Genomic DNA, 23,132 nt, shown 5'->3' on the forward strand with positions numbered 1-23,132 from the left:
AGAGAGAGAGAGAGAGAGAGAGAGAGAGAGAGAGAGAGAGAGAGAGAAAGAGAGACGAACTGAAAATAACCCAATGTAAGAGTTATGTCATGTACAATACATCGAATTGTTGTGTTTGGTTTCTTATGAGTGCTATTATGATGATGTGTGATGTATTATGAATCTTTATGTCAGAGTATATTGTGAGTGTAATTGTGTGTATATGTATCTAGATTAATTGCATCCCGATTGAGACTCTGAGAACGTGTTTATTAGCAGAGCGTAAGATTTGCAAATAGAAAGAGAAAGATCTCATTATCTCGATGGTGAAGTGGCATATTTCTCCACCGACGATTATACAATCTTTTTACTACGCGAGTTCTACGCCAGAAAGACTTTATGAAATCGCGTACAATTTCAATTTCAAACACTTGTTCTAATAATTATCGATTGAAGTAAGACAAATTGTTCTTTTTGCGGATAAGCTCGCTCCAGAGTCTTTGACACTACGATCGAATATCTGTCAAGCGTAGACACTTTGTGATTATTCGATCGCAGTCTGAACTTTTTTAGTATTTTGAATGAAATCAATGTGATTAGCTTTTATCATGATAACGGGATAAAACAGAAGTAGATCGATCTTTTACGTGTAAATCAATATTACTCGTAAAAATTAAAAACATAACAGTAGGAAAAATATAATGGCAAACTCGCATCCGACCATCCCTTTCAATCCCGTTATCGTTTCGTGTTCGGTGTGATTATGAATATAGGAAACCTGGGAAGATATATATGTATCATTATCTAATTCCGCATAAATTATTTTGTTTATAAATTTTCACATTTTGAACAAATATTACCTTTGTAAATTTTAAACACGTTTCTTAAGTTGGTATAACCGAATTCAAATGCTACAACAAAAATTTATTGTCTAAAAATGTCTTACTAATATAATATTGTGAATTTCTACATCAAGAGAAATAAAAGTTCAAGTCAGATATAAAAGAATAAAAGTCACGCGCACGTGAGCGCAAAATCTCCCAAATTCTCTTACGTCTCAAGTCTTCCCAGACAGCCCTGAAGCTCGATCACGTGTACAGAGCTGAGCATTTTCTGCATACTAAAGTACTTGTAGAGTTCATCTTGCGGACTCAGGTCCCAAGGATACAACGACGAGTACGAGAGTATTAAGGAAAAGAGAGTTTCTATCTAAAGATCTTGCAAAACTATTTCTTGCAAAAGAGCACCATCGAAAGAAAGATAATACCATTCTAGTTCTATCGAGATACATATCTATATATGTTCGTACGAGGTATATATATATATTGTAATTGAAACGCTACAACTACTCCGACAGCATCTAGCGCTTGTTCAGCCCTGCGCACAGAAAGTTCACTAAATAGTATATTCTATATACTTGTACACGCGCGATATAGAAAGTATACGAATGTCTCCGGAGTACCGAGTGTCCGATACGTCACTGCTACCGGTACTCGCTGAGAAACGCTCTAATTACTTTCTAGTAAGCGGCACTTACCGGGCGACGCGAAAATTGACTCCCGTGACGCTTCTCCATGTCTGATTGTCGACTTTCATCGACAATTATTGCGTAATCTTAAAATAAACGCACAAAGAAGATAGTAAAGAAAACATCACTACAACGATCTGTCGTCTTCGGGTTGTGTCGCTTGAAAACAATTTACCCGACAAACGATGGGAATAACTTCGACAGCGACAGAAAAATTATATTCACGCAACGAACGTATTTGTATCAGTTAAATTCAATGAGCGGTCGCTAATTAATTACTTTCTTTCACGACGATAACGATAATTTTCACTCCTCGACTTCGAGAGCGATCACGGGGAGCCACTTTTCGCGCTACTCTACCTAGCGAGTCTCGAATTAAATCTCGCTTTACACTCGGAGCAATTCTGAGAGTTCGGTGAGAGGGGTGTTGGCATATGTGGAGCTTACCCTCACGCCGAATGCGGCGATCTTCAGTATGCACTCGATAGTGAACATCCCCGTGAAGCACATGTTCATGTACTTCAGCGTGTTCTTGTACTGCTCGCTTTGCCGATGGAACTGCAATGCATACACTGACAAACACACGGCCGACAGACAGACATACGTGTACGTACAGGCTTATAAAAAAACCACGTGTCTCGTCGACAAGAATCTTTCTTTTTTCCCCCCAAGTTTCTTTTTTCACTCTTTGCTCAAAACGACCCTCTCTTCCTTCCTTTGGACCGTCACGTCGAGAGGAAGGAAGAAGTGACTCTGTCCCTTTCTTTCTCCACGCCGAAACTCTGTGTACCGATACATGAACATTCTGTGCCGTGATAAGTACGATCCATGCGTCAACAGCAAGCCGAAATTATATTGGAACTGTACGAGAGGTAAGCGAAGTGATTTGGTATCGTTTGCACCGGCGAATTTAATTAACGATGTTTCTGATTCTTATTCTTTTAGAAATTTCTAAATCAATCCTGCATATCGTAACAATGCGGGAATCGCGACAAGGAAATTTCATTGGCTGCGTCTAGAAGCATGAACATTTTCGCACGAGTAATTTTGCAATCCTTTAATCCCGACGCGGAAATTTAATCTCTGCTGAAGCACAACGTCATCCCTTATGATGTATCGTTTGCGTGACCGTAAAAATTGCACCGAATCAGAAATGATATCAATGAGAGAATCAAGAGACGCTTCATCTCCACGAGTGAGAGAAACAAGATAGACAGTAACAACACATAAAATAATAATAAATAAATTGTCAAATATGTGCGTGAAAGAACGACCGAATCAGCTCCGTGTCACGAATTGGTACACAGTTTCGCAGTCGTAAATGGCGTGTGGAAAGTAAAGTGCGAGGTACGCGAGATTACATATGCATATACGTAAACGTAAGTGTGAACATACGCCATCTTATATCCGAAAGAATGTGGGGGAGGACATTTAATATAAAGATATATATCGCCTTATATACGTGTACGAACTTACTCGGTGTGTTATGTACGGGGTACAGTTAATAAATATGTTTGTTCTCTTATGTGTAAATATATATATATATCTTTCTTTGCGACATATAGACTGCTATTTCATCGAGTGTGGTGCATATGTCGACAATGTGCACGTGGAATACACTATATAGTGACCAAGTTACCTGCGCTTCGCAGTGTACGATAGGTCTCTTTAATCGACTTGTTCGGCCCTATGAGATATCGGACATGTACAGCTTGGTAACAGCTGGTGATTAATTGGCCTTCTGGGTTAATGGACTGTATACTGGGGATTTCCCGGACAGTGGACTCCGTCGGACGCGACGACGGGAGGATTGTTCGACAACGAAGCGGGAACACGAGTTTCTGCTCGCGTCGTGGTTTTCTGAATCTAAATAGAGTCCATCGATTTGAAATTCATAGAGATCCTTAGAGATAAGACTCTTTTCTCTTTGAGATTTTAGACGTTTCAAGGATCTGTCGATGGGACATTCTCCTCGAGTTACCCGACGAGATCTCCAAGATAAAGATGGAATTTAATTAACAATTCGGAACGTCGCGATACGCACGCTGATTTAAATTTCCTTAACGAAGAGAAAATTATCGCACTAACAGATATTATTACAATAACGATTTTGGATTTTGATTTCTCTCGAAAGGATAACACGCGCGTCTTCGCACGATCCTCTATGGTTTAAACTAAATATTCTCCTCCTGCCGTTGCTTCCTGCAGAATCCGGGCCAGGATTTGGACATATACGAGTTAGTGTCTGAAGATTTGGTTGCTGCTGAATTGAGGACGAGTGTGACATTGAAATAAAAGTACGAGAAACGACCGAAGAGAGAACATATAAAGAACAACCGAAAGGAAACAAAGACACTCAGTGAAACATTCGAAACGGAAAGAAGGTGCTGCGATGAAGGGATCGACGGGGTCAATGACGTGTCACTTCTCGAGAACAGTGTTCAGATCTCTCCGCAATTTTCCAAAAGGACGGAAAGGGAGAGGAGGAAATGGCTGGGTGGAGAGTCAAACGTGCGATCGCCCCGTGCAGAGTGTTTCCTGTCACTAAAAAACACACACACATTCAGTGGACGTCTAATGTTGTCTCGCTCAACTTCTGTATCAATTGATCTGTTTCGGTGGCAGCCAGCATGCGACACGCAATTTTGCACGTGTGTGTATGTACGAAGAAGTGCGGGCTATCTTGTGTGCATGTATGTGTCCGTATATAGATCTATATAGATGTATATAATCGTATATACATACACCGTATCGGTCGCCGCTCCCTGACGGGGAGAGAACACGAACTAATCAATTTGTGCGTTATGTAATGTGGCAAATAGACATAATTAATTAATCAACTAATGTCCAAAACCATAATCAATCCTGCGGCTTGGAAGCGAAACAAAACATCGCATAAATGGGCGAAGAGATTTCCTCTATCCATAAGCCACGTGACTATTCCAGTCACAATGTCATGAAACACACAGCGCTAGAATTATCCCGACATTTTATCTACTTGATTTTTAATCAAAAACTCTTGCATCATTAGCTAAAGGCTCCCGTCGAGATTTTCGCTAATTGAACACATTTTCATGATAATTACGAACCAACAAAATTTTCAATAACGAGATATCTCTTCTCCCCGTTCGCGTGAGCATATCCGATAACGTGAATATCGTGTCTTACTCGATATGTGCTCTCAAGACTTAGTGCAGTGCGTGTGCAAGTGATCCGAACATTCCGTGTTTCTTTTTTTCTCAGGCAACAAGTCCGATCACATCATATCATAATCGGGCGGTGTGTAAGTTCGAATTAGCGCGTGTGCGTGCGCGCACACGTGTATGTATGTGTGTGTTCGTCTACCTGTCTATCTCTAGTTCAGCGAGTCTAGACAAGGGTGGTCTCGTTTGACAGAGGCAAGGGTGGAAATCTATCTCGTGCGTTCAAACTGTACAGATCGGGGATCGAGAGGCAAACGGAGGGACCGCGGCTCGGAGAAGCCTTCAAAACGAAAGCGTGCGCGAATCCGGCTAAAATCTTTTGTCATCGATTCGCCACTATTTCGAAAACGACGGATGAATTTGGACTCGAAGAGCGAGTCGAGTTATAGATCTAATAACACGCGGAAAGAAAGAGTGCGTATGTAAAAACATCCAACTCTCTTTCAGAATATATTTCTTATCCTTAAACAAAAGCTAGTAAGGTAAATCGAAGTTAGCGGAAGTGAATTTGTAAGCAAATCTCTAATTCAAAACTCGACTCAACATCCAAATCCATTCATCCATCGTTATTAGTTGATTTAGGTGCCTGGAAGCAATGAAAAATGGAAGAAGGTGACGAATTTCCAATGATAAAACTGACTGTTACCACAAAATCATACAATAAAAAATGTCGCTCAGTACTCACAAGATTATTTCAAAAATTACAATGAGCACTAAACAAGCATTTAAAAATTTTTCTACAATTTTGCGACAGCTGTGCAAATTTTACCACAGTAAACTTATCCTACATTGTTCCATTTATCCTCAAAATGTATCCATTTAGCTTCCGACTACTCTACTTGATTTTACATGGATGAAACGTAAAATTATCTATAAAGACGATCTTTGCGTCCCGAAAGAAATATCGAGAGAAAGGGAAGCTCGAGAGAGAAAGAGAAAAAGAGTGAGAAAGAGATTAAACGTCAATTTGAAAAAGAGGTGCTTCAGAACAACACGTGGATTCGCGTGCAGGGCTCGTGGACGCCGAGAAGTCGCAACCTTCTGGCATTCTCTCCTCTAAAATCTCGGTTATATTAAGCGGATGAAAGAGGTGCTAGATATCTTCGCCTTGCTACCAGTTAAAACATGGTATTAGCAAGGCGCAAGAGTCGAACGCACGTTGTACATGTGTGTTATGTGTGTGTCTGTGGAGGTCACATCGATGTTCGAACGTTCCCTTCACACGTTCTCGAGTATGTCTACTTCGAAAACGAGGACACAGCGGCAGCCATGCAATTAGTCGAACGAGGGATCAGATAGAAACCAGTTTTAGGGTAAACAAAAAATAAACATGAAGAGGACAAGAATACACAGTCAAAAATTAACGGTAAAATTAAGACAGGTTAAAACTGAATAAAGAAACAGCCTTTCCTTGTATAATTGGCAACACTCACGCGCTCTTTTAAATTATTAAAATGAAAAAATCCACATTCACGAAAATTGCTATGTGAATTGTACGCATTGTACAAAATTGGCGAAAAGTTGCTGTTTTACTCGCATGTCTCTGCTTCCGACGAACATTTATAGTGATTAAAACAAATTGACTTATTTAATTAATAAACTGTTCGACTTTGTTAAAATTTTACTGATATCTCTCGAGGATCAAAAAGAGTGCCAACGATATTTAGGAAATTGGTCGATATATCGACGACACACATCAAAATATTAAGTTGCATTTGCGAGAGGAGGGTTTAACGATTAAACCAAGATCATAGAAATATACATATTGTCGAGAGATGAAAATGAGACAATAATATTCAGAAATCAGTAAAACAAAGAAACAAACATAAAACGGACGGTATGTCGCCATAGAAGGAAAATATTTTGCGGGGAAATGTTTGGGGCAAGATAATTCGCCATAGCTGTGTACACGTATTGGTAAGTACAAGGATGACAGTTATACAGAGAAAACGATTAAAAAAGATCAGCAGGCAAGAACAACAATGTCCTCGTATATAATAATGTGATATATATATATATATATATATATATATATATATATATATATATATAATGGTACAGTAATTCGGTATTACGTACGCTGCTTTTGGACGCGACATATTCTCGTTTACGACCTCGCGTATTCGTGACGCTAACAAGAGACGAGACTGTTTGTCGATTGGTTAAAGTTGCCAAAAAAGGTTTAATGGGTCTTACGCCAAAAAATGCGCGGCTATCAAAATGACTGGGAATCGCAAAACGCAAAAATAAACGGGTGGGACACGGCAGCTCCAAAAATAAGACATAAACGCCAAATTTCGATCCTGAAATTAAAGCTACTCGAAATGTCTCGCAAAAATATATTTGAAAAAATACTTTGTCCGTTATCTCAGCTTTCTTTGTCACATGTTCTTCGTAAGGTACAATAATTTGCATTTATGTGCTTTTCAGAACTGCGATGTGAGGAGTCGAAAGCAGTCGGAGGCAACTCGAAGACTCGCAAGAATATTCCCGAGTCGAAATTTCGATTCTACATTAAACCTGCAAATTCCGTCGGACTTGAAGGACAAATGGAGAATTCCGAGATGTAACGCTATACTTTAACTATTATATATATATATTATAATAGCTATACAGGCTATTGTCCTATCGTTGATAATTAATGTTACTAACAACCGTTTTTTCCACGTTTCTAACGAGACTTCAAAGAAGAATCTAGTAACGAATTATTTAATATTCGATTATCTCGATGTTCCACACTTGCATCTAATCTTTATTCTTCATTTCATTAAGAAACGTATTGATTATATGACTTTATTTAACTGTAGATACAATAAATATGATAAGCAAATATGAAGTAATTAATAGAATTACTAAGGGAATTAATTAATTAAGAGTGAATAAACCCTTAGACAGCGCATATATGCAACCTGTGGCGGAAGTCTTAACTGTGCACGAAGATTGCTACTAAAAACGTCTGATTCTCAACAGTCACTGCGTGCGGACAACGCCTGAAGACGTCCGACACTCAATGCGCAAATGAGACATAATGACAATTAGCGTTAGCTCTGCGCACAGCAATCATCTTATTGTTGAGCGATCCAAGGGTTAAACAACAAACTTTCATTCTTCGTAATCTCTTTGTCGTTATTTCCCTTTTCATTGGCGTTGAAAATACTAATTGGACTTGAAGATTCAAAGGAAATAGGATGAAGGAGCAATTGTGAGGGCGAAGACAGCAATTGTGTGTCGAATAATACTATGCATCAGTAAAGATTTAAATTCGGTACAATTCGATATAAGAATTCGGTGTAAAAATCAACAAAAAGTGAGAAAAAAATGTTGGCAGATTTAAGATGGGACCTGCGACCCGAGAAGTATTATCAGACGTACAAATCGGCGAGAATTATGCTTGATTTTAAATTTCGACTCGGGTATCTTCTTATTCTCGATAAGTTTGTTAACATTTGCTCGTTAGACTCGAAAGTATCCCGTATAATAAATGATTTGACACACCTGGGAATGCGTGATGCATCGCTGCCCGCGCCCTCCACCCCGGCCTCTCAATCCAGCATTCTGCTTCCGGCTGCTCCGAATACTCCATCATGGCACTGACACTAACACTGACACTGACACTCGCGCAGGCACGATTCGTTGGGAGAAACGCGCGTTAATTAACAGTCCACGACAGTCAAATTAAACATTTCAAAAGTCCACGGAAATAACTTACTCACCGACACAAGTGCTTCGCGTCGCGACACGTGCGTTACTCGTCGGTTCGAAAAGTAATGACTTGGTCGCGGAGTAAATACACGGCACACGAGAGTAGCAAAACAATCGGCAAGAAAAGCAAAACATTCCCCACCAAACGCCAACTGTCATCGCTCGCCGATCAATAACGCGCACATGATCTCCGTAGCTGAGAGATCATAACAATCAACATTTTCAAAACATTCCACAAGTTCCCACCTTGAATTTGTCAACACTTTTCCATTTCCGTTTAAAAGATTATTGTACCGAACTCAAATTTAAATCACCTATTGGTTTACAATATTATCGTACGCACACAACTGCCATCCTCATCCTTGCAACTCCTTTCTTTTCACTTCTCTTATATCACCAAGTCCCACCAAAATTTTCGACGTCAATAAAAACAGACAATGAGCGGATTATAAAAAAGAAAATTTGTTGTTTTATTATATTTACCCATTAATTATTATTAGATTATTTAAAATTTCCTTTTTTCGCAATTATTTTTTGAATTAGTTAACTATCTATACATCGCTTATTAAAATTGGGAACAACGATTAAATGCAGATGGAAAACGTTGAGATAATCGAATATTAAATAACTCCGAATATCCATTTTCTAAATCACAAAACTTAGAGCCATTCTACAGGAGTTTTCAGCAGGCCTTTTTTTAAACCTTAATCTCAACATAGAGAAAATAGCAACTGTTCGTAGCATCAAAGTAGCGCAATAGCCCTGTGAAGGCTACGTTCGCTTTGGACACTTTCGTATTGATAGAGTCGTTCTATCTCTATTGCTCATTACATGCCAAAGGAAGATAGAATGATGCTTTCAGCACGGAAGCGTCCCAACTATAGTGTTTTGTCTCGAGACTTTCTCCATTGATTTTCAAAGTTCGAAGGAATTCGCAGGATTAACGTAGAACCAAAATTTTGACTCAGTTTGTTTCGAACCTGTTTTGAAAGTTAGATTCGCAAAGAAACTCCCGCAAATCTAGATCTGCACAACTTTTGCTTTCGATTGAAACACACTTCCTTCTTTCGTCACTCGCGTTTGCTAGATCGGAGCGAATCAGGGGACAAACATTAGCAGTCCGATTAGTAAATCTCTATCTGAGGAACTGAAGTGCACGAGGGAGAGAAACCGACGATCGTGACACTTACCTTCATCATGAGAAGTAACGTATTCAAGACGATGAGAATCATGATAAAATACTCGAATGGCGTGGATACAACTATCCTCCAGATTTTGTACTTTATGCTATTTCGCTCCTTCGGCATGTACCTCTCGAACGGCCGAGCTTGTATTGTAAAGTCTATACAAGATTTCTGAAAGAACACGAGGGCACGTAGCATTAATCGCAAATGAATAAAACATTATTATCAAAAGTACTCTTTTCCTCGGAAAAAAGTGCGATTTCTACGATTCGAGATATCGTGCGTGAAATATTTCGAATGTATTTTCGACGAATTTTCATGTACTGCATGAAATAAAAATCGACTCAAGTCTCTTAATTTACTTAATAATTTACTTAATTTTCGCGGATTGTGTGCAAAATATGAAATGACTAATTTACATAAGTAAAAGGACAATTCGCACAAAGTGTCACCTGATTCTTATCGATTTCACCGTCCTGCAGTTCAGCCTCTCCCTGCTCCTGGAACGTGATAATGATCAAGGCCACGAAGATGTTGACGAAGAAGAACGGAAAGACGATGAAGTAAACGATGTAGAAAATGGACATCTCGATGCGAAAATTCTGGATGGGACCCTTGTTCTCGTATGTGGCCGCCATCGAGTTCTGCAGGACCTGCGGCCAGCCCTCGCCGGTCTGAACGGCGAACAACGTCAGCATGGCCACCATTACGTTGTCGTAATGAAAAGACTGCGGTTCCCATTCCCGTGTCTGAAGCTTCGGTAGCATGGAATCTTCCTCGAAAACGAAGAATTGACCACTGTCGGGGCAACCAAATTAATTTCTATTCGTACCGTTCGAGACACGCTATTTTAACTCGATAATTGTCAGACTCTTCTTAAACTATAATCGATAAACAATTGATATATATATATATGTATATATATATATATATATATATATATATATATATATATATATATAATTCTCCGTACTATTCTCTTAATTCGCGCGCGCTTTCACATCTGAGCAATGATACGTCTCATTTCTAATTGAATGCGAGCTTTTCAATTATATATCTCAAGGAGTTTCTTCCAATAATTAAGAGAGCGAAAGCGCACGTTAAAAAATAACATTGAGGCTGGACAGGCGTACTCACTGGCAATCCTCCTTCGTATACTTGCTCTCGTCGTTGCAGTAGAAGAACTTGCCATTGAACAGCTGCACCGCGATCACAGCGAATATGAATTGGAACAATATGTACACTATGAGAATGTTAATGACGTTCTTGAGACTGTTCACCACGCAGTCGAACACCGCCTTGAGCTTCGGCACGCGCTTTATCGTCTTTAGCGGCCTGAGCACCCGCAGCACCCTGAGCGACTTGATGGTCGAGAGGTTCTGGCCGGCCGAGCTGCCGGACATGTCGAACGCGAACGACACCATTGCGCATATCACGACCACTGCGTCCATAATGTTCCAGAACTCGCGCAGGTACGAGCCCGGGTGCAGTATAATGCCGAGATCAATGATCTTCAGCACCATCTCGATGGTGAAGACGCCGGTGAACGCGTAGTCGAAGTAGTTGAGGATCTTGTTCCTCGGCGCGAGGTCCCAGACGGGGTCCTCGGCGGCTAGCGCAATACTCGACAGCGATATCACTATCATTATGAAGAAGTCGAAGTACCGAAGGTTGACGACCCAGTGGGCGCCTCTTCTTATACTACAAAGAAAACGCCCATAGTGAAAGACCATCCTGTATTTTTAGCGACATCGCAGACGTAGGGAGAGTAAACTTACGGATTCGTAGGGGACAGTATAAACATGGAGGAGTATGGCAGCATTGGTTTTGGTCCCGTGTCGTCGTCTTCATCCTGCTTCTTCTCTTCGGACGCCTGCTTTTCACCTTTTCCGTCTTTGCTGAAAAAGACGAAACACACTCTCTTCACTTTACATCTTTACCATCTTCTTTGCACTCTTCAACTTGTCCGCTCTATTTTATGCATCACTGAGTTAATTATCATAATTAATTGTCATAATTAATTCAGTGACATAAATTGATAATTTTACTAACTTACAAAATAATTCCACTTGACTTAAATTGGAATTTAAATTTAAATTTAAAACGAATTTAAATTTAAAAACGTCAGAGCGTGCGACAAAGTTTTGCACAAAATCGAACAATTTAAGTGGCGCAATTTCTACGATTACGTACAAAAATTTAAATCGAGCATCAACCGACTTTGTGCAAATTTTATCAGTGCAAATTTACAGAATAGACGATTTCGACGAGAAAAAGTAAAGACGAGAAAAAAGAGAGACTTACAAATTCTGGTTTGGACTTGGAGGACAGATTTCTACCTTCGGCGCGCCACCGTCCCCGGGTTTCTGCAGCGACTCGATCTCCTTCTCGAGCTCCTGTATCTGCTTCTCCTTGTCCTCCTCCTGCTCCTCTTCCTCGGCGGCGCTTAGCTCCTGCGCGTTCGCGAGATTGTCGACGGCGATAGCCAAGAAGACGTTCAGCAGGGTGTAGTTGCCGAAGAGCACCAGCACGATGAAGTAGAGCGAGTAGGCCATGCCTTGTGACTCGACACCCTGGTACATCACTTCGTTCCAGTCTTCTCCAGTCAGGACCTGCGCAATTAATTGCGAGTCAATCGGAAATCTTGGCGGCGAGCGACGTCGTTGAATCTATATCTGTCTCATTTAAGCTTTGCAAGTTGAAATTTCATACTATGTCGCTACCCTAAAAGCTGGCGAGACTACAACGCGGATTTCTTCTCTCGCCAATCAAATTCTCCTGGTTATTTCAAAGTAACCTCCAAACCACGCGTGATACATCGTAAAACGATAATCTTCATTATAGAAAAATTCAAATCGCTTGTTGAGCCAGCGTTTACATGAATTTAATTTGCATCACTTCATAGTCCGATTTGTTGGTATAAAGTCGTATCAATTGATTGCCGGGCTTACTTGGAAGACAGTGAGTAGTGCGATGGGAAAGGTGTTGAAGTTAGTGGGCGGCGTGCCGCCCTCGAAGTTGAACTGGCCGCCAAAGAGCTGCATGCCGAGCAGCGCGAATATGAGAATGAAGAGGAAGAGCAAGAAGAGAAGGGAGATGATGCTGCGCATCGAGCTGAGCAGCGATATCACGAGGTTCCTCAGGCTCTTCCAGTATTTGGTGACCTTAAAAATTCTCAGGAGTCTAAGGGCACGTAGGACGGAGAGGCCGAAAGAGCCGGACTTCAACGCGGACCAGATCACCTCGAAGATCGAGCCCAAGATGACGATGCAGTCGAAGCGATTGAAGCTCGATTCGAAGTATGTGCGAGGACCGAGCGCGTACATCTTGATAAACATCTCCATCATGAAGAGGGCCAGGAACACAAACTCTGCGTAGACTGCGAGAACAAAATGAAAAAAGGATAATAACAAGTCGGAGAACTTGCTCGTTGATTTGAAACATTATAAAAGATGAAATTGAACCTTACATCTTCTATTATTATTAGCTTCTATTATTATTAGCGTCCGTGATAAAGGAAAGTTCAAAGCGGAAAGTTCGCAGTGTACTCACAGAGGAAATCGGTGAGCCACTTCGGCTGATCGTAATGCTCGACAGCCACGCAGACGGTGTTGAAGAACACAAGGACGATGACGAACCAGTAGAACTGCTGCGACTTGACGGAGTTCCGTATCCAGAACCTGAATTGCTTCTCAGCCCGCCAGAACTGCAGGCAGGTGCCCTGCTTCTTCACCTTCGACTTGAAGTAGGAGGTTCTCGAGAATCCTAAAAAATGGAAACGCGCGTCGTCAGAGAGGCGAGACACAAATCGGTCGGTCTAGAGAGCACGACGTGAACCAATCGGTCGATTAATTTGCGAACGACATCGCCATCATTCTCACATCAACGTGAATCGTCCAACTTTTCGTCGGGCTTCAGATACTTTTAACACTATCCCTTCGTTCACTCTCAAGCTAAGCTACAAACTCAAAGCTCTAGTCGCGCGCGATTCAGAAAATATGATGTTCTACGTTCAATACAAGATTCTCTCGAGTCCGAATAATGTCTAGCGATGTTCTTCCGGAAGTTCGTCGAGAAAAAATGGATATCGCGGAAATGGAACGGCTCTAAATATGGACATCCTCAACCGTTTTATGCGCCGACTGGAAGAGTCGGAAAATCATTTCCCCTTTCCGCTCAACGAAAGATATAAGAGATAGAGATATAAGAAGAGATATAAATACAAAAATTCTATGCTAGGTTACTCTCTACGTTCTAAGCGGATACAGCTATGTGTGTATGGCGATACGTATGTATGTTATGGCTACTCGGTTACGCTATGATGGCCACACCGGCCAGACCGGTAGCGGTCTGTCTAGTAAACTCTATGGGATAGGATTTACAGTACACTACTCGGGGGGGCTAAATCCTCGATCGACAATACTAAGTATACTCTACTGTTCGGTCAGTTCGTCTTTCACTAGCTAAGATCAAGTCGATAAAAACAGTAATCAGTATCCCACCACCACACGGTACGCCTAAGTCATATAGACATACTTCAGCCGGGAACACTCGCGCTTGTAAGTCCGACGAAAAGAAGTAGAAATATAAAAGAATACAACAAATCTGGATCACACTTTTCAATATATCACTTGTTGAGAAATGGAAACTCGGAAATTGATTTAGAAGTCTTTCTCATAGAAGATCAGGGATTTAAACATTTAAATTAGTCGTACTCTCATCAGAAAGTATGATCCACGCGAGCGTTCTTGGCCACAAAGAAAATATAATATTCATGTATCGTCACACCAGCCACAATAGAAGCAATACCTAGAAAACGAAAAACGAATTAGCACTCGAGCTCTCCGATCTGTCTGTCTCTCGACAATGCCCGCGCGTGATACTCGAGTGATACATGTCAGCCACAAGTCAGCAGCAAGTCGTTTCTGAGTATAAGTTGCAGACAGTGCATATAATAGTTACATCCTCTACCACGCACGAGTAATCACAACACGTAATCCACCGGCCTTTACTTTACCGTCAGTCTTTATCATCGCACAGCCGACTCTCTATCATGCTTTCTGCGCGCCCACAGTCCGCGACTTTAATGCTCATACTGCGATAAATAATAATCTAGCTACATGAAGACGATTACACTTCGTCTGGGTGTGTAAAGTATATTGCGACTTCGCGAGCGGACGATTGTGTGCGTGTAAGTGTGCACACACGTGATATTAACGAGCACTTCGATTTGGCGCGCGAGAAGTATTAGGACGAAGTATTGTGTCTTCTTTAACCGTTCATTTTCTTCTGAAATTTACACATCGGCACCAAACGTCGGCTAACGCGACAAGTGACGAATATTCAAGTATCCTTGACGAACTGTCCACGGTATTACCTTTGGCTAGCGATGGAATAAAATCTAACTTGTTGGAACTACGCTTTATCGCAAGAATGTTAACTCCTTACGCGTTTAGAACCAAGCGCGATGGACGTGCGCGACTAATTGATACATTGTGTACGCGGAGTAGGCGTGAAAATCACGTATTTACCAAGCGACTGCTCGCGTTTCTCTGATTATGTAGATGTAGTACGCACGACAATTATTTGTATACGTGTGTATTACCAACCAAAAGAGTAGAAAATCTTTCACAAACGAAAAAATATAAGAAAGAAATAAACGGAAAGAAACAATTATACAGGATTACGAGTACAGCCTTGTGAGATTACGTTGCTCATTGCGATAAGTCGTGGCATTCACGGTCGTAGTTACCTTTGAGCTTTTTCTTAGGCACTGAAACAAGAGGAGCATCTGATAGCGTGTGTTTAGAATGTTCATCGTCAGATTTTTTGGGGGAGGGAGAATTTTGAAGAGCGTCGCTCTTTTTTTTCTTTTCTTTTTTTTTTCTTCCTTTCTTTTCGACACGAGGAAGAAAAATCATCAGGCATGAATCGATGTCGAGCGTCAATAATACGTCGGCGAAACGTGAATAAACGCTAACGTGCCAATAAATATATAGAGAGAAATTTTAGAACGAGAGAGAAAGAACGGGCCAAAGCCTCGCGCCAACAATTTCCTTCGTACAACGTCACAACCAATCCTTGAAAATACGCAAAGTGCGAGGTTTTCATAAACCCCGACACACATGCGGCACAACTGCATTAAAAAAAAAATATTTGAAACTTTTTTTTTAAGATATAAAGTTTATTTCACAGAAATAGATTATATTTCCTGCAAATAAATTTTCAAATATTTTTTTCTCAATGAAGCTTCTGCTTGTTTCTTCATGATTCATGAAAATTTGATCATTCCTCTCGTCATTTGTCCCTATGATCGAATCTCGCGTCTCATAAATCGTTATCGCTGTCTGTTATTAAGGAAATTGTTGGCTGCCAACACAGGATTTGACTACTGAAAACCGTGAAATTCTTTACTACTTGAACTTCGTCTCGACTTCGCGACACGAATTCGTTCGAACACTCTGAGAACAGAGATAGAGAGAGAAAGAGAGAAAAAGACAAAGAGTAAACGAGAGAAAGAGAGAGAAAAAAGAGCCGTCAACTTTGAATGTAAAGAAGAAATGAACGAGACGAGATTATACAATGAACACAGCGAGTAGGCGAAATACAACTCACCATCGTCCTGATCGTCCTCGCCCTCCTCCTCCTCCGTGTCGGTACTCTTGCTCTTGCCGAGATTCTTCAGCTTCTTCTTCTTGGCCGCTGCTCTTCTTCTTACTGCGCAACATACATACATATACAGAGTGAGATGGTGAGAGAGAGAGGGAAGGAGAAAGAGAGAGAGAGAGGATCAAGTTATGCCAAAGTTTCTGCATCTAATTAATTAAAAGATTACGAGACGAGAACATCTTTCGAATACGACGGCGTCACTCGCGATAAGAAAAAGGAAAAAAGAAGAGAAAGTAAGAAGGAAAATTCGAGATCCATACGAACGCCTCAAAAAGAAGTAGGAGCGAAAGAATATAAGCGCGATGCTCGGGACACCCTGTATAAATATGCACGAGAGTGTTTCGGAGATGTGGCTCTCCTCTCGCGCGCACGCGCGCGAAACTTTTTTCGACTTTATGGGAATGAATATTCATGCGACGCCGATATACGTTTCGTTATATGGACCTTCTAATATATGCATTTTCTCCTCTTCCGTGGTCCTCTCTTCGGCAAGTATCACCTCCTCTGAAAAAGTAAACGGTCACACGTTAACGATAATAATAAATACGGGAGGCGGCGACTCGCGGGGCTAGCTTACGCAACAAGCTGCAACTCGTGCAAGCGCGCGCTCCTTTCTTTTTGCGAGACAGACCAATTAAAATTGATCGGACGGGGACCCGTGTTGTCGCGAGAGATCTCTTCATATGCGGAGTGAAAATAAATGCGCGAGAAGGGTCTTCTTCCTGCAAAGAAATACGTCTTCCGCGAAGAGAAGAGTCAATCATTTTACGAAACGAGGGAACTGTTTCTTCTTTTTGCGCAAGACGAATCCCCGTCGCGATTCCATTTTAATTCGCATGTTTCCTCGCTGGGTCGACAGCGAATCCTACGACGATCGGTCTAACCTGCTTTGCAGATCCAATTGAGGTAACAATTCAGTTCGCGCTCGAGCTGCTGCTGTCTTCGCAACTTCAGGAAGGACTGCCGGTTCTCCACTTTCTCTCTCTCCTTTGCAAACTCTCTACACAAGCGTGATACAAGTGACATGGAAGCTTACTCGGGAGTACTTTCATAAGGGCTAAGTTTAGCGTGGGACTTTCTGGCATTATTAGATATCCTGGCAATACCGGCGTGCTTAATAAGCTTGCCGTACTTATGTGCTTAACGAGAATAGCATTATTGGGGGACTTCTTAGAAAAGTCGGTCTCTCGCGTGATACTCGTCTCACGAATTTCTTCGACCTAACTCTCGCATAGAATTACTTAACTACATGCGACCTTACGGCCGATTTTTCAATGTTAACTACTCTACGCTAGCATTTTTCTCCCGAACCCTCGGTGTATCATCGCGATCCGATGTACGTAATTTATATTTGATGTACGTAATACGTATTTTCGAGCTTCTTCTTTCTTCTCTTTCTTCGAGCAACTATTTTTGTAAAATTAATATCTCGCGACACGCATCTCTTCCCAGAGAGACCTTTCAAAGGAAAGATTCACTTATTCTCAGTAAAGTAAGACTTATTTTCTCTGACAGTTCGCATGATATATCGAGGGCAAAATAAGAAAAATTTCTATCGATATTCACCGCGCTCGAGAATGAATAAACGTCTTTTAGCTCGACTTTACCTACTTGCGATTTAACTTTAGCCAAGAGAGGAGCAATGCCAAACGCGCTAAAAGGGCACGACCTATCTCCTACGCTAGCGTTAGAGGCAACGTTCACTAATGAGAGACCTGCTTGAGTGATCCACTTTAAGTAGGAACTGAACGCAGTCGTGAAGAGTCGCTTGCTCTTCGCTTTCCGATAAGCCGCCCGGCGCTCGACGCGCGTTCTTTCGTTCGAAAACTCCCTGACGAGGAAAGAAAGCGATTCTGTCAAGTGGTCGGTACACGCTCTCCTCTCGGTCGATCGATCTTCTCACGCGGATTCGCGGCTACGCGCCGCGATGTCGTCGCGTGGGAGGAAATCGCCGCCGGCTTACGCGGACACCGGACGCGCAGGACGCGTGTTATCGGGCACGTGTGGTCGGCGTACTCACCCGCTCAAGACACCGAGAACTAAGTTCAGCATGAAGAATGATCCAAGGACGATCAATGGTATAAAGTAAATCCAGTTGTACGTGCTGCCAAGAGCGTCGTTCGTCTGCAAATTCGACCAGAACCAGAATGAAGTGCGCGTGTCGTGTGTGCACGCACGCACGCACGTACCACGTCGGGTCTTTACACACAGCTGAGTAATATCAATGAATTAACGGCAAGAGGGCGATTATGCACAGAGAAACACTGGGCTGCATTGTTCTCTTAGCTGACGCTAAGCGCGCGACGTCGAGCGCGGTCGTTCGAGGGTGGCCGGTGAAGACGCGCGAATTTCTTTATCGTTATTCGATAATTCGAGACTGCTCTTCCTGCCAGCGACAAGCGCAGGATTTCATCGTGATCACGAACGGTGGGTGGCTGGCCGACTGGGTGAATCGACAGTCCGACGACCGCTCTCGCGCGCGCGCGCGATAATATCAGCGTTTATACGGTACTTCGAAACCATCTAAAGTAACCTGAGAGAAAAAGCTAGTCGGGGAAATGTGCCATTTTTCGAATTGGTTCTAAACCGCGCTTTCGCGACTCGATCCGATACACGAGTATCTCAACTATCCCGGATTCGATTTCGCTGTCTGGATCGTCTCGCCGGAGATCGTTGAGTGTTCGACGAACGCTCATTGTTCGAAGCATGGCCCTTCTCGCCCCGACTTTTCTTCTAGGTTGCCTAACTACAAAAATTGACACGAGACGGCCCAGAAATCGTCTCAATAATAACAGTTAACAATAAGTGATTTCGTTGCAGCCGGCGGAGCGATAATCAGAGGGCTCCAAGGAATTTTCACTGTTCTCTAACGGCGACTCGTTCGCGGCGCGACGCAGTCGGCGAGCCCTCCGCGATCCACCGGCCCCGAACGTTAACCCTTTCGTGATCTCAATCAGATAAATTTCACGGTAAATATTTACTTTTCACACATGTTTTGACATACACTTGGCGTATTTCGGTTCTAGAAGACCAAAAGGCCTCGAGAGAACGAGATCTCGGTTCGGTCACGAAAGGGTCAAGCACAATAAAAGGTATACAATTAACATCGATATTGAAACATCGAAAAAAGAGGGCTGGTACTGACAGTGTTATACTGAGCAAGGTGAACATATACGTCAGTGTTAGCTGTTTCCGCAGGCATTCCTTCGTCTAAAGCCGAATCACATCGGCGTACGAAGGGGGCGAACATCGGGATGATACGAAACACACAGAGATCGCTCAGCGATTAATTTGCGAAAGGAATAATTAAACATTTAGGCCGGAGAAGGATAAATATATATGTACAGATTCGCGATACAAGCAGACAGAAAGGAGTTCTCGTATCAAGTTGGATGAAGCGATAATGTCTTCTGAGACGGCTAAATTGATGAGGAAAGTTCGCGGAGGAAGAGGAACCGATTTATCATCGTACTTTACGACGCGTCAGTAACAATTATTGCAAACGTATTCGCGACGATTATTATCTCCTACGTTGAACAATTCTCGCTAAATTTGTTCTTGTAAAATTTGATTTAATTCGCGTAACTTCTCGTCTCGCGCGAATCCGGCATATTTATTGATTCCGGTAAGAATCGGAAATTTAATACAAAAAATTACTAAGATAAAGATTTAATACAAAAAATTACTAAGATTTAATTTCAAGAGTTTCATCTATATGTATAACGAGTCTCTCTGATAAAGTTTCACTTTCTAAATTTGTTAAGACACAGATAGGCGGGCGGGAGTGGTGAAATATACAAAAATATGATACAAAAGCGCGAAGCGCTGGCGATCGATGAAGAGATGCGGCTCAATGGTGCTACAGGAGAATTTTGACTAACGATTTATCGTATAACGACAAGAGGAAGCTTCGCTTCTTGCGCCGTGTAGGCGCAGATCGTGCGCGCGACAACGAGAAAGGTCCAAATTGTAGCAGAGAAAGACACAAAAGAGAGAATGAGCGAGAAAGAGAATAGGTGGAATACAGCGAGAAAGAGTAAAAAGAAGTTTCAACACTGAAGAACATATTTCTTGCTTTACCCAGTACAATATGGCAGTCCAGCCCTCCATAGTGATACACTGGAAGACAGTGAGCATGGCGAATCCGATGTTATCGAAGCTGGTGATGCCCGAGTTTGGTCCCTCCCAGCGATCCAGGCACGTCGAGGTGTTCGATACGCACACGTGGGCCCCCGGCGGGTGATCATGGTCGTCATCCGTGTTGCACGGGCTCGCTTGATCGCCCTCCTTTATGATTTTATCTGCAACGTCAACGTCATGAAAGACCCCGAAGCGCACCCAGGCGCTTGGAACCCTCAAAACTAGAATGGTATATTTTTTCCCAACAATTATTGAGTCAATCAAAAAGTTTGGCTCGATTTTTTAGTCAGATTTCACTTATTGTTTGCGATGGGAAGAAAGTACTCATCAACCGAGTAAGCGCTGTCGTTACCTTACGTTCTGACAGCAGATCATTGTTGCTTGTGTATGAATACAATAATACGTTGTTCATTGAAAATCAATTTGAACTTTTTGACTGATCCACACGGAGAAAAAGATTTGGTTGTACTGTCGTAAAGTTTATGTCTACACTTCTAGTCATAAACATTGAAAAAGTTGTCTGAGTTTATAAATACTGTTATTTAAAATAATATTCCAAATTTGATATTAAATATGAAAAGAATTACATAATGATAATTCAAAATTCAAGATAGTATTGACTGTTCTTATAAATACAATTTTTTTTTACTTTTTATGGCAAGTGGTAGCTCGCATGAAACAAATATGAACATATATAATATATACAGGGTGTCCCAAACCTCCATAATGACCCTTGGTGAGAACGTAGAACGGATTGAGGTGAGCAAGAAAGTGTCCTGTGCCGTTTTGCGATATTCGCAATAATAATCGAGATATTAATTAAAAAAGATTGGTGAATGATTACGCGCGATATAGTATAGGTGAGCTGCAGTGGGGCCATCTGCTGTTGTATACTTATATATTAAGTCAAACTGAACAAAAAAGTCCTCTACCATTTTGCAAATGACCACATAGATTTTTAAATATTAAAGAAAATTATTATATATATGATTGTATATCATAATGCATAAATTTTCTTTAATTAATATCTAAAAATCTATATGGTAATTTACAAAATGATAAGACTTTTTTGTTCAATTTGATTTAATGTATAAGTATACAACAGCAGACGGCGCCACTGCAGCTCATCATCATATTGCGCGTAATCATTCACCAATCTTTTTTAATTAATATCTCGACTATTATTGCGAATATCGCAAAACGGCATAGGGCTTTCTTGCTCACCTCAATCCGTTCTACGTTCTCATCAAGGGTCATCATGGAGGTTCGGAACACCCTGTATATAACAATAATGACAATATCATGAGAGAGAATTAGTATCTACAATATGCTTATCTATGATGCGAGAACTAGTGTCTGAAAATCTCTGAATAATGACTCAAGACTTAAGTACTCACCGAAGTTCTCTATATCGTAGCACGTTTTATGCAGGGTTCCCGAATAAAACTCGAGGCCGATGATAGCGAATATCACGATGGCGAAGAGTACCAGCAGACCGATCTGCAGAAGAGGCGCCATTGCCTTGATGATAGACTTGAGCACCACCTGAAGACCTGTGCGCAAAAAATTGCCGAGGAGTAATTAGGCCCAACCACTGTTCCCACGGGATCAATGCAGAATTCTACGCTCAACGGGACTGCTTCCGCCTCTTTCTCTGTCTATTCGTGCATGGTCAACGTCCGTTGCTCGAGGAGTCGCGCATGAATTTTTCTTACAATTATCATGACAATGATTTTTCAGTAAATCCGGGATCTCCTCAAAACGATCAGGAAGTAGAAAATCCAAATTTATCGCAAAGTTGATTAATCGCATGATATTCACGACCTGACGGAAAAGTCAGACTTTACAATGATCTGACTGCAAGTTGCTCACAGACTCTCAAGGAGTACACGTTTTCGATGCGTTACACGAGATTTACGCTATCGTTAAATTTTACTCGAAATGACTCCGTGTCGAAGAATTAGGACACCTCCGCCGCATCTAACCACAACACATCCAGCTCTCAATGGTACCTATTCGGGCGATACTACCAACATAAAACAAACGGTCGATCTAAAGTCGGCAAGGCATCTACGGGTGTGATAGAGAGATAGATATATAGATAGATATATGTATATATATATATATATATATATATATATATATATATATATATATGTATATACTTGCAATTAAACGTTACTACTCTGAGATCTACTGACTTGACTTCCGAGATAGATTCGTTAATTCGCTCGTCGTTTAAATCTATGTGTAGCCACTATATATTCAAGAAATAGTAAATATCCTCGACAGCGGATCTTCGAGGTGTCCGAGTCCCAGACACGGGGAATTGGTTTCGAGCCAAGCTCTCGTCCTCGAGCAACAAGATCGCCAGCATTTTTGCCGTACGTCTAGCGCCAAACGCGACCGTCCGATATCGATTTCTCCTCTCGCGCGTTCTTTCAAGTACCTCTGAAACTGACGCTACTCAAGAACGGAAGAAGCCGGAAGGTACAAACCAGAACGACATTCAGCGCTAAATGTACAATCAAGCCACGCGCGCCCATACTCACACCTCTGTTCAGCACCACCACACATTTAACCGTTAGATCCATTCCCCAAAAAACATTAAACACCGGCTCGTCCGTTTGACGTGAGAACATGTCGCGATGTATAATGTGTACACAGAGAGAACGACACACAGCGTTAGGAACACAGAAGGCACTTTTAGCGCTGGGGTGCGTCCGA

General features: G+C 41.7%; 1 protein-coding gene across 2 annotated transcripts in view; it reads right to left on the bottom strand.

The window, feature by feature from the left end:
- LOC116842131 (voltage-dependent calcium channel type A subunit alpha-1) overlaps positions 1–23,132 on the bottom strand; it is a 136,422-nt gene that overhangs the window by 26,732 nt on the left and 86,558 nt on the right. Inside the window, exons 6-20 of one of the 2 annotated variants that reach the window (XM_032810877.1) lie at positions 21,803–21,958; positions 20,346–20,566; positions 18,286–18,389; positions 17,150–17,265; positions 16,710–16,769; positions 16,212–16,313; positions 15,349–15,369; positions 13,149–13,361; positions 12,548–12,975; positions 11,901–12,208; positions 11,375–11,494; positions 10,734–11,297; positions 10,049–10,394; positions 9,603–9,767; positions 1,955–2,065 (exon numbers count right to left, since the gene is read on the bottom strand). In XM_032810877.1, the coding sequence (XP_032666768.1) occupies positions 1,955–2,065; positions 9,603–9,767; positions 10,049–10,394; positions 10,734–11,297; positions 11,375–11,494; positions 11,901–12,208; positions 12,548–12,975; positions 13,149–13,361; positions 15,349–15,369; positions 16,212–16,313; positions 16,710–16,769; positions 17,150–17,265; positions 18,286–18,389; positions 20,346–20,566; positions 21,803–21,958 (3,035 nt within the window). The remainder of the gene's footprint in view (positions 1–1,954; positions 2,066–9,602; positions 9,768–10,048; positions 10,395–10,733; positions 11,298–11,374; positions 11,495–11,900; positions 12,209–12,547; positions 12,976–13,148; positions 13,362–15,348; positions 15,370–16,211; positions 16,314–16,709; positions 16,770–17,149; positions 17,266–18,285; positions 18,390–20,345; positions 20,567–21,802; positions 21,959–23,132) is intronic. The other variant, XM_032810878.1, reaches the window with a different exon arrangement.

This window comes from Odontomachus brunneus, unplaced genomic scaffold, assembly GCF_010583005.1.
Source record: "Odontomachus brunneus isolate Ranch 3 - 2012 unplaced genomic scaffold, Obru_v1 Obru_scaffold_021, whole genome shotgun sequence".
Taxonomy (NCBI): Eukaryota; Metazoa; Arthropoda; class Insecta; order Hymenoptera; family Formicidae; genus Odontomachus; species Odontomachus brunneus.